The sequence below is a fragment of the Carassius gibelio genome, chromosome A6, assembly GCF_023724105.1.
Source record: "Carassius gibelio isolate Cgi1373 ecotype wild population from Czech Republic chromosome A6, carGib1.2-hapl.c, whole genome shotgun sequence".
Classification (NCBI taxonomy): domain Eukaryota; kingdom Metazoa; phylum Chordata; class Actinopteri; order Cypriniformes; family Cyprinidae; genus Carassius; species Carassius gibelio.
This window is the reverse complement of record NC_068376.1, coordinates 17,914,909-17,927,746: the sequence shown is the minus strand read 5'-3', so window position 1 is coordinate 17,927,746 and position 12,838 is coordinate 17,914,909. Positions and strand designations below refer to the sequence as shown.

Below are 12,838 nucleotides of genomic sequence, written 5' to 3'. Positions count from 1 at the left end.
TAACCGTAATGACCAAATATTTGACTTATTTATATAGCCTATTATTAATTAGGCGAAGCTGGTTGATCATGCAGAGCAAGAATTTCACTTTTGTTAATATTTAATGTAACACAGGATGATTGCTGTTACTGTGGATGTCCTACACATTGATATTATACCATAGACAGTAAAATAAGTTATTATACAAATCTATGGTCCTACACGTGAAGTGCTCTTCGTTGTTTCCGCCATTTCAAACGCAACATCCGGTTGTGCAGCAGCCATTTTGTCTGTTCAGGCAAGTCCGCCGCACAAAGTCAAGAACTGACGTTCCCCTTTGGAAAACATTTCAGAAATATCACACTTGATACTTTTCCGAGTCATCTGTGCAAGTGGAAACGGGCTGAAAAATTACCTCATTGAATTCTACGCTCGGGAATACCTCTCAACGGCCGATGTGTGTTGTTTTTGTTGAGTGAGCTTCGTTAATTGGGGTTATGTCGAGCGAGGAGAGTTACTTGGCAATCCACCGCTACCTGACTGATGAACGAGAGCCTTACGCGCCGGGCACGCACGGAAACACCAAGAGAAAGATCCGGAAAGCAGCTGCTTGTTACATAGTGCGCAATGGGATTCTGTATTATCAGAGGCGTCAGAAAGGCCTGGATGAATTCACGGAGCTGGAAGTGGTGCTGCAGGCCGAGAGACGGAAGGAACTGATCACGGAGGCGCACATCACGTCCGGAGGGGAACACCTCAACCAGCAGCAGACATGGGACATCATCTCCCAGAAATACTGGTGGAGAGGTACACGAATCACAGCGTCCAGACTCATGTCACGCTGTTTGAGCGCTGGGGTCGATGTGATGTTTCTGTCAGTGTATGTCAAGCATGTGACAAGAACCTACAGCTGGAAAGCGTCTTTGACAGAGACAGGACAAACACACACACATACACAGAGAGAGAAACAGACAGACAGACACACACACATTCCTGTTCATAAGATTGGGATCAGTAAGATTTCGTTTGTTGTGGAGAAGTCTCTTCTGTTCATGATTTCTAGTGCATTTTAAAATATGTTATTTCTGTGATGCAAAGGTGATTTTTCAACATCATTACTCCAGTCTTCAACTTCACATGATCCTTAAGAATTCATTGACATATGCTAATTTATTATTAATATTGGAAATAGTTGTGCTGCTTATATATATAATTTTGATTTATCAAAGAATTGCGGAAAAAATATAAGGTTCCAAAAAATATTAAGCAGCACACTGATAACTCTCTAACACTGATAATAAATCAGCATATTAGAATGAATTCTGAAGGATCATGTGACGCTGAAGACTGGAGTAATGATTATGAAAAATCAGCATCGCATCACAGAAAGAAATTATATTTAAAAGTATAATAAAACAGAAAACCATTATTTTAAATGGTAATAATGGTAATTAAATTATTATTGATAACAAAAGTCCCTATCATTGACTTTCGGTTTTCACCTACTGTTCTTATCTGTCGATGACGTCTTTGTGTGCACACTGCACAGTCATAATCACAAAGACAGCTGTTTTTAAGGTTACAGATGCTCTTTCTAAATGGGCTCCCATGATTTGTGGTTTTTGGAAGTGTGATAAGTCACCCGTTTCACCCGTTTTCGATAACTAAAAGATAATCGCAGTGTTTTTTAATATATATATATATATATATATATATATATATATATATATATATATATATTAACCCTTAGTGTTCACTTTATTTTGTCTAACCCATGTATATATAATGTAGATCATACTCTTAAAAGCTTTTTATTGTCCATATACGATTGTGTATGAATTTAACATGGCATTTTCTTGAATCCCATTGAAAAAAATAGATGTAATTTATAGTTTTTATTGAGATGACAATGTTATTATATGTAGCCTAAACCCAATGGTCTTATGACAGGTGTGCTGAAGCAGGTGAAGGATTGCATCAGAGAGTGCAGACACTGCCAAAACAAGCAGGAGAAGGGGAGAGGCCATGCTGAAGATCCCACAAAACAAAGCACTGTGCTACAAGCAAGACGAAAGACCTCCGCATATGCCAGTGAGGACGAGGACGATGAGACCAATGATGATTTGGATCTGGAGCAGGCCAGTGCACCTGATAAACACGAAGTGGTGTTCGTAAGTATACTATGCCATTTGTGAAACTGAATCGAAATGAGTTTCCTGAAATTTAATCGAAACTATTCTGGGTAAAATAGTGTCTTGACATTAACAGATGAGGATATTGAAATCCCTTTCAGTTATGTTGATAATTATAATTTATACTATTATTACATTTGATGTTTTTAATGTATTTTAAATTGATATTTTATAGAGAAGTTTTAAAAGTGAATGCATATGATAATGAGATAACATTAGTGTTCCTGTAGCTTAATTTGTAGAGCACTCCACTATTAAGCGCAAGGTTGGGGGTTCGAATCCCCGGGAACACATGATAGGTAAAACTTGATAGCCTGAATGCACTGTAAGTCGCTTTGGATAAAAGCGTCTGCTAAATGCATAAATTGAATTTAATTAAATTATATTACTCCTTCGTGCATTGTTATAGGTGGACAGTAAGGGAATTGTGAAGCAGTTCTTACCGAAGCATGGGCAGACGATGCTGGACAAGTTGAACCAGCAGCGACTGAATAATGATTTCTGTGATGTCACGCTGCTCATTGAGGGTGAGGAGTATCGCGCACATAAAGCTGTCCTGGCCTCCTGCAGCGAATATTTCTACGAGCTCTTTGTGGAAAAGGGTGCTGTGGCCAGTCATGAAGCTGTCGTTGACCTCTCTGGTGAGAAGAATCCAGCATGCTGTTTGAATCTCTATTGAAAAAGCGATTTCTTATTGAAATAATGAAACTAACTGAAAGACGAATCGATTTAAGGGTTTGTGTTTAAAGATATGAAGTATTTAAAGGTATAGTTCACCCACAATTGAAACTTCTGTCATTATTTCCTCACTCTCATGTTGTTCCAGAGCTGTATGACTGACTTTCCTCTTCTCCTGTGGAATATAAAAGAAGAAATTTGAGGGAAATTATTTATTTACCGTATTTTTCGGACTATATGTCGCGCCTGAGTATAATTCACATCAGTCCAAAAATACGTCATGACGAGGAAAAAAAAACATATAAGTCGCACTGGACTATAAGTCGCATTTATTTAGAACTAAGAACCAATTGAAAACATTACCGTCTACAACCACGAGATGGCGCTCTATGTTTTCAGTGTAGACTACAGGAGCACAGAGCAGCATAGAGCGCCCTCTCGCGGCTGGAGACGGTAATGTTTTCTCTTAGTTCATTTCTCTTGGTTCATGTCAAATTAATTTCGATAAATAAGTCGCACCTGACTATAAGTTGCAGGACCAGCCAAACTATGAAAAAAAGTGCGACTTATAGTCCGGAAAATACGGAATTTATTTATTGTCCATACATTGGAAGTCAATGGTACCTAACTTGCACCTAAATGTACCAACATTCATCTTTTATGTTCCACAGAAGAAAGTCATTACAGATTTGACACATCATGAGGATGGGTAAATTATAACACACTGTGTAAAACATTGGCTAGATATGGAGCTCCCTAGCTAGTTTTGTAATTAGTGTGAAAACGGTAGCACTTTATTTTACAGTCCTGTTCCTCATGTACATACTATGTACATATTATAGTAATTACAATAACTATGTAATAACTAGGTACTAACCCTGAACCTACCCCTAAACCTAACCCTACCCCATTGTAGTTACCTTGTGTTACCAGAACTTTCTTAGATAAATACAATGTAAGTACACTATAAGTAAATGTTAGTACACGTACTGTAAAATAAAGTGCAACCGTGAAAACAGTAACTATTTAATTTATTGATGTGATATTTGAGAATATTATATGTTTTTGAAATGCCATTGTTTCTTTTGTTCTGTTTTACCTGACAGGATTCAGCAAGGCCAGTTTTCTACCATTACTGGATTTTGCCTACACTTCCGATCTGACCTTCAACTTTTGTGTGATGGCAGAGGTCGCCACTCTGGCACGGCATTTACTGATGGCCGAAGTGCTTGAGATCTGCGAGTCGGTGCATAAGAAAGTGGAAGAGCAGAAGCTGATGGTCTACCAGAGGGGAGACATTCACACGGTGGTATCCAGCCAACCTGCGCCCCCTCAGCCAGTAACACCCGTCGCTTCTGAAACCTATGTTGTGACTATGCAGAGTGATGGCATGCCTCAAGAAGGACAGTCCTTGGCTGTAATCACAAGTGAAATCGGGACGGCTGAATCGCTGGCGTTGCTTGCTGGTGCGACCATAGATGGCGAAACGATGACTGTAGTCACTCATAGTGGACAGGCTGGCTCAGCCGAGTCTCTTGCAATGGTGGCCCACAGCGGCCATGCAGAGGAGGGCGAGACCATGACTCTGGTCACTCACTCTGGCCAGGCATGTTCAGGTGAGTCCCTGGCTGTAGTACAGGCCTGTTGGTCTGTAGAGGAGCCACAGGTTGGTGACACACCTGTCGCAGAGAGCATGCAGACGGGAGCCTTTCTCATTAGTGTGGATCCCTGCAAAACAGATGCTTCTGAGATTGTGCATTTAGCTGCAGCAGCGCCACCTGCTGTGCAGGATGAGCCCCTGGCGGCTGAACCAACACGCCAACCTGAGCCAGCAGCTGCACCAGTGAGAAGGAGACCAGGAAGACCACCTAAAGTGAAGCAACAGGAACCACCTCCTCCTCTTCCTTTGGAGGAGGAGCCCAAGGAGATGGAGGGTGTTGAGGATGGATCCGCTGCAGATGGAGTGGAAAAAGAAGAGGAATGCACGGATCCCAACAAGAGATATTTGAGAAAACGGTCTGTGAAGGAAGGAGGGTATGTTCGTCTTCATATGGGACTTGAGACGGAGGAGGAAGAGAAAAGCACCTCACCTCCTGCGAAGGTATGCAACTCCCATTCACTCGACATATGATTCATTTCTAAATGTGATGAGGGCCCTGTCCCAAACGGTGCCCTTTTGGACTTGGCATATATGTGAGGTCCACAAAAGTCCCCATCTATCATTTAATGGCTTAAAAGGGTGCTCTGGAGTGCATCCAATGCAGCCTTGATTCACCCTTTTGCAGAGCCTGGTGTCCTGACATCATGTCAAGGAAACGGTCTTCATTAAAAGAATGACATTCTTAAAATGAAAACCTTCAGTAATTAATAAATGAACAATAAATAATAATAAAACAATAGCATAATCAAATTTATCACTTTATGTGTTGTGCCAAAATGCAGAAACTTTTATTTTTAAGGCAAAAAAAGGTTTTACCTTGAAAAAATAATTTAAATCATTAAAGTACAAGAATGCAGCAAAAAAACCTGTCATCATAATCATAGCCACACTATTATTTGTAATTGACTCCAATATTATGATATTGTTCAATGAGTCAAGGATTAGGATAGGGAAAAATAATTCACAAATGCAGTCAGCCAAGATTGTCTTATTAGAATCACGTCGTGTCCCCAGATACCTCCGAGATTTGTCAGGAGAGGCAGACCGGTTCAGTTTGCGAAGAAGAATCCTGATGAGTTTTCAGAGACAAACCTGGAGGCTTCTTCTGATGCCGTAGCTGCTTTAGCAGAGGAACCTGAGCCTGTCGCAGACCAGCCAGAGACTGTGGAGGAGGATGTACTGCTGGGAGACCCAGTAGAAGCTTCGGAGAGAGAACACGCGTGTAACGAGTGCGGTTTGGTGTTCCAGAGGCGCTACGCCCTCATCATGCACGCTCTGAGACACGAGAAGACTCGCAGCTTCAAGTGCAGTGTATGTACCCTTGGGCTCAATAAAAAGTCATAGTAATTTCTAGCCTGATCTTTATGCATTTAGGATATTTTTCTGAGTTTTCTTTTGACCTCACAGATTTGCAATAAGGAGTTCCAGTACGCAGCTTCGCTCCGTGCACATTTGGCCCGTCACAAGCATCAGAAGACCCAGAGAGCCAGCATTACACGAGCCATGGCCGCAGAAGATTCTCAGGGGTCAGAAGATCAGATGAGGTACCGCACCAAACGGGAGTTTGTGTGCGACATCTGTGGCAAGACTCTGCCCAAGTTGTACTCCCTGCGCATTCATATGCTGAACCACACCGGGGTGAGGCCACACACCTGCAAGGTTTGCGGGAAGAGCTTTGCCACCAAGCACAGCCTGAAGATGCACCGGGCGCTGCACGACTCCATCAAGAGATTTCAGTGCACTGTCTGCGAGAAATCTTTTGTCACCAAGAGAAGCTTGGAGGAGCATACAAGCATTCACACAGGTACACACACTCCTTTAACTTGTGTCAGATGAATACGTAAAAATGCAAGCATCTAATGGAGCACTGTTATTAAGTGATTAGAATTAACAATTTCTCAAAAGATGCATTTATCTAATTCTAATAAAAAAAAACAATGCGTTTTAATTTATATTCACTTACATAATTGATATCTGATTATTTCCACATTACTCATAGAAAGCTTGTAAGGTGTTTTTTGTTTCTGTTTTTTAAGAAAATTGCATTAAATTAATCAAAAGTGACAGTAAATACATTTATAACGTTTTCTATTTGAAATAAATGCTGTTCTTGATTTTCATTAAAGAATCCTGAAAAAAGTAAAGCATGGTTTCTAGAAAAGTATCTAGAAGCATAACCATTTTCAAAATTGATAATAATAAGAAATGTTTCTTGAGCACCAAATCAGAATATTAGATCATGTGACACTGAAGACGGGAGTAATGGATGCTGAAAATTCAGCTTTGCATCACAGGAAAAACAGTACTTTATTTTAAACTGTTAAAATTAATTAAATGTATTAAAAATTATTATTATTTTGAACTGTAATAATATTTCACAGTATTACAGTTTTTTACTGTATTTTTATACAGTTAAATACAGTGATGATGGGGAGCATAAGAGACTTTTTTTTCAGAAACATTAAAACAATCTTACCAACCCCAAATGTTTTGAATGGTAGTACACATTAAGCAAATCAAGTTTATTTCTATAACATTTCTTACACAATAGTAATTAAAAGTGCTTTACATTGTAATATAAGCAAAAAACTTAATTAAAATAAAAATAAAACTGAAATACAGATTAAAAAAATAAATAAAAATAAATCATTAACTGGTTAAAAGACATGGCAAAAATCAAAATAAATTCTGTTAATTAAAAATGTAGAATTAGTGTGCTGTTTTTAAATCACAGATTGTGCAAGTAAACGTATGTCTGCGGAAACCATTGTATGTGCATGACATATTTGTCTTTATGTGTTCGAAATTAACTCTATATATTTCTAGCTGACTCCGTCCTAATGATCTAAGAGGTCTGTCAGGTTTATGTTCAATAAAATGTTTTTATTTGTAAAATTCCACTAGCCCCAGATTCCAGCATGGACTCCTTTAGTTGCTGTTCGAATTCAGCATGTTTTCAGATGTATGAACCAAATTATTGAATTATACCTAAACCCAAAATTAAGGTTTAGTAAAAGGTTGTCAAATTATTGTCTGAGCAAAAACTTACACTCTTAGTTTGAATATAGTTAATACACTGTTTGTAACATTAAGAGAAATGCAAATCATAATAGCAGTTTGTTTAACAGGTGAATCAAAATACTTATGCACAATCTGCGGAGCATCATTTCACCGTGCGTCCGGACTGAGCAAACACCTCAAGAAACATCAGCCCAAACCAGAGGTCCGCTCATTCCACTGTTCTCAGTGAGTTGCCTTACCCCTCGACTCTAACCGTTTTCTTAGAACAGCCCAATAGATTTTTATTCACACATCTTTCCTATATAACAAATTTGTTCCCTAATTTGTTTGTTTTGTTTCTTCATAATAGCTGTGACAAGAGTTTCTTTGAGGCAAAAGACCTGCAGCAGCACATGAATAAGCACTTAGGCCTAAAGCCCTTCCAGTGCCAGGTCTGCGGCAAATGCTACAGCTGGAAGAAGGACTGGTACTCGCACGTCAAATCACACACCGTTGCAGAGCCCTTCAGGTGAGAGTAAAAAAGTTCATCTCTTAGAGGTGTGTTTTGAAAGTCTCCATTGTTTTGAGAGAAGAAGAAATTGCAATAGCTTTTTATGATGTCATTTGAGTTTATTATTACTCCTAATGAATTCTTTTTTAGACTGAAAGAAAAACATGACCTTAAATCTGAAAAGGGCCTTTCTTGAAAACCTGTATTGTATAATATCTGAACTCTAGAGAGACTCGAGCACTTGTTAGAGGTAGATGTCGAGCTAAATTGTGTGTGTTGTCCTTTTGGCAGGTGTAATGTGTGTGGGAAGGAGTTCTTTGAGAAGGCCCTCTTCCGACGGCATGTCAAGAAAGCCACGCATGGAAAGAAGGGCAGAGTGAAGCAGAACTTGGAGAGAGAGTGTGAACACTGTGGGAGGAGGTTCACCCAGCTCAGGGAGTACCGGCGCCACATGAATAATCACCAGGGTGAGTGGAGAATAAATACATAAACACATGTTTTGTAGAATGATGGTAAATAATTTACATAATGCAGATTTAGGAACTGTCTCATGCAAAACAATAATATGTATAGTGAGAGAGAGAGTAGGGGTTGAATGACTACTGATTCCTGCTTGTCGACTTCTTATTAAAAAAAAAAAAATACTTGAGTTACTTGTAAATAAAGACATGAAATAGTTCTTATCAATAAACGCGGCCAAGTAAAAAATGTACCTGTATCTAAGTTGATTATTAGCCTACTCTTGAGAGACCGAGACGCGCAACGCGGCTGTTTGATTGGTGAGTTCACTGTGCTTATTCCATTCATTTGTCACAGCCTAAGGTTTAAATCATTGCCTTTTAAATATATAAAAATAATACAACATGTATGATTTATTATTATAGGTGATATTACTCTTGCCAATCTCTGATGTATGAGAGATACGTGGAAAGGCAACAACAATGCGGTGTTTGATTTGCGCTCTTTTCATTCATAAAGTTTACATTCATTCACTTCAGACTCTATTGCATGACTTTAGAGGTCTGTGTATAATATTGCGCTGATCCCCTGACTTAACTGTTATCTAGCAAACACCAGACTGTGCCAGCCTCAGCCGAATGTTCCGTTATTCGTTTTTGAAGCCATTATCTATGTCATTTCAAATAAGGTATTCGGCTTCAGGCACACCCCTAATTATTACGTTACGTATTTTAATTTTACAATTTAACATAAAGTCATAGAAAGTAACATCTAAATGCAATATAGTAATCGTAATATTCACGTCATAAGCCAACTTGGAAACTATGTGCATGCATTATGGTTAACGCATTAGTAGTCGATTGTTTCTGACAGCGCCAACTAGTGTTTGAAGTAGTCAATCACTCGATTACTCAACTAGTCAGTGCAAGCCCTAAGAGAGAGTTGTAATTGATTTAAAAAGGGAGTTAGTTTTTCTGCAATAATTCTGTTAACACCAACGATGTTGGTGTTGGTTTTTATTTTTTGCTTTTTGATGAACATTCAGGAGCAAAGCAAAAAATTGATATTTTTTTGTGAATAATAATAATAATAATAAATGTTTTCTTATTTCCAAAAAACTGTATTTCATTTCTTCACTAATAATAATTTACATATATAAACTATATATAAACTGTCTCTCTCTCTCTCTCTATATATATATATATATATATATATATATATATATATATAATATATAATATATATATATATATATATATATATATATATATATATATATATATATATATATATATACACAGTCAGGTCCATAAATATTGGGACAGCAACACAATTATAATCTTTTTGGCTCTATACACCACCACAATGGATTTGTAATGAAACGAACAAGATGTGCTTTAACTGCAGACTTGCAGCTTTAATTTGAGGGTATTTACATCCAAATCAGGTGAACAGTGTAGGAATTACAACAGTTTGTATATGTGCCTCCCACTTTTTAAGGGATCAAAAGTAATGGGACAATTGGCTGCTCAGCTGTTCCTTGGCCAGGTGTGTGTTATTCTTTCATTATCCCATTTACAGGGAGCAGATAAAAGGTCCAGAGTTAATTTCAAATGTGATATTTGCATTTGGAATCTGTTGCTGTCAACTCTCAATATGAGATCCAAAGAGCTGTCACTATCAGTGAAGCATGCCATCATTAGGCTGAAAAAACAAAACAAACCCATCAGAGAGATAGCAAAAACATTAGGTGTGGCCAAATCAACCGTATGGAACATTATTAAAAAGAAAGAACGCACAGGTGAGCTCAGCAACACCAAAAGACCTGGAAGACCACGGAAAACAACTGTGGTGGATGACCGAAGAATTCTTTCCCTGGTGAAGAAAACCCCCTTCACAACAATTGGCCAGATCAAGAACACTCAACAGGAGGTAGGTGTATGTTTGTCAAAGTCAACAATCAAAAGAAGACTTCACCAAAATGAATACAGAGGGTTCAACACAAGATGTAAACCATTGGTGAGCCTCAAAAACAGGAAGGCCAGATTAGAGTTTGCCAAACAACATCTTAAAAAGCCTTCACAGTTCTTCTACAGAATTCTGAAGTGTTTCGGACAATATTATCTGCTCATATTCAGCCAAATGCCTCAGAACTCATTGGACGGCGCTTCACAGTGCAGATGGACAATGACCCGAAGCATACTGCGAAAGCAACCAAAGAGTTTTTTAAGGGAAAGAAGTGGAATGTTATGCAATGGCCAAGTCAATCACTTGACCTGAATCCGATTGAGCATGCATTTCACTTGCTGAAGACAAAACTGAAGGGAAAATGCCCCAAGAACAAGCAGGAACTGAAGACCGTTGCAGTAGAGGCCTGGCAGAGCATCACCAGGGATGAAACCCAGCGTCTGGTGATGTCTATGCGTTCCAGACTTCAGGCTGTAATTGACTGCAAAGGATTTGCAACCAAGTATTAAAAAGTGAAAGTTTGATTTATGATTGTTAATCTGTCCCATTACTTTTGGTCCCTTAAAATGGGGGAGACACATATACAAACTGTTGTAATTACTACACCATTCACCTGATGTGGATGTAAATACCCTCAAATTAAAGCTGAATGTCTGCCGTTAAAGCACATCTTGTTTGTTTCATTTCAAGTCCATTGTGGTGGTGTATAGAGCCAAAAAGATTAAAATTGTGTCGCTGTCCCAATATTTATGGACCTGACTGTATATACATATAGTTTACATGTTATCCGAAGAACCCCCCGCCCATATATATTTTCTTTTTAATAGGTTTTCTTAGTTCTCCACAAAAATACCCTTTAGTTTTGCCACTATGCATAGTACTAAATGCTAGAAAAAAATCTCTCCAAACATATGCATTGTTTAAAGCATGCCACTCAAAGCAAATTATGATTTGCATTTAATGAAAAGATTCTCTAATCTGCACAACTGTAATGCAGCTGTAGGTGGCACTGCATGCCTCTGTACAGACCAGCAAACAGGAAATAATCAACACAAGTCATTATTGGGATTCAGTCATCATCCTGTTGAGAAGTTCAATCTAATCAGACATCCTACACACTTTTATGCTTCTTTGTAGCAATTTGAAATGCTTATATAAATAGCTGAGTACAACAGATGTCATGCTGCTCTTTTTTTTTTTTTAGGTGTAAAGCCCTTTGAGTGTCTGACCTGTGGGGTTGCATGGGCTGATGCTCGTTCACTGAAGCGCCATGTTCGCACTCACACAGGCGAGCGCCCTTACGTGTGCCCGTTGTGCCAAGAGGCCCACATAGATGCCAGAACATTGCGGAAGCACATAACCAAGTTCCACGGTGATCAGTTGCCCGGTAAGATCATGCTGGAGAAGGACACTCTGCAGTTTCACAACCAAGGCACGCAGGTGGAGCACGCCGTCAGCATCCTCGGTTCAGAGCTGCCCCCTGAACTCCAACCTCCACAGCCTCCCACCACAGAGGAGATCGAGACCGTTCTCATCACAGAAGAGACCGTGGAGGCCGTGCAGGCTGTGAGTGAGGGATCCGTGTCCACATTGTCCGATCAGAATATTATGCAGGTTGTGAACTACGTCCTGGCACAACAGGCTGTAGTAAAAGTGGAAGAGGCACCAGAAATCATCCAGACCATGGAAGTGGAGGTGGCCCATGTGGCAGAAGTGGAGTGAGACACAAGTCTTCAGATGTGACTTCTCAGTGACCACCTCAACAGAAACTGACCTGGCAGTAAAACATATGACTATGGGCAGGTTTATTCTTTTTTTGTTGTTGTTGCATATAAACCCTGTGTGATAAAGTAAAATGTGCTCATTTATTTTTGGTGAAAAACATAAATTAAAATAAGCTCAAAGGACTTGAGTTTGCTGACATCAGCCTATCCACAGCTGGATTGTGAGTGAATGAGTGTGTGTGTGTGTGTGTCTAAATATGCTTGATTTGCATTATAGGAAACTTTTGTGTACATGTGTACATAAACAGAATAATTTTCATTGTAATACAGTCACAATCAAGCATACAACCAACAAATGAATCCCAATATAAACATTTGGCTTTTTTTGTAACTACGTACATTTTCTCATTATTAAGGCTGTTTTTTCTTTCTGATTATTTGTAAAGCTGAGATATAAGCTCTGACAGTCTTAACGAAAGGGCCATAGGCTCTTGTCTGTTGTATGATGCGGTGCCTCTCAGTCTCAGCGGAGCACTATGTATAGCAGCAGAAATGACAACCAAATAAAATACTCCCTGTCTGCAGGGATGCACTATGTGCTATATTTATTTTCAGTTTTTCATTTAATGTGTCTTGAAGTGTGAAAATGTGTTAAGCCTAAAATGCC

General features: G+C 39.0%; 1 protein-coding gene across 1 annotated transcript; it reads left to right on the top strand.

Moving 5' to 3' along the window:
* The first annotated feature begins 215 nt into the window (after positions 1-215).
* Positions 216-12,773, top strand: LOC128015584 (zinc finger and BTB domain-containing protein 11-like). The gene is made up of 10 exons (XM_052599525.1): positions 216-786; positions 1,930-2,150; positions 2,581-2,812; positions 3,956-4,950; positions 5,524-5,820; positions 5,917-6,313; positions 7,638-7,755; positions 7,880-8,038; positions 8,312-8,487; positions 11,652-12,773. The coding sequence occupies exons 1-10, from the start codon at positions 477-479 to the stop codon at positions 12,167-12,169; spliced, it is 3,423 nt and encodes a 1,140-aa protein (XP_052455485.1). The 5' UTR covers positions 216-476; the 3' UTR covers positions 12,170-12,773.
* The last annotated feature ends 65 nt before the right edge of the window (positions 12,774-12,838 follow it).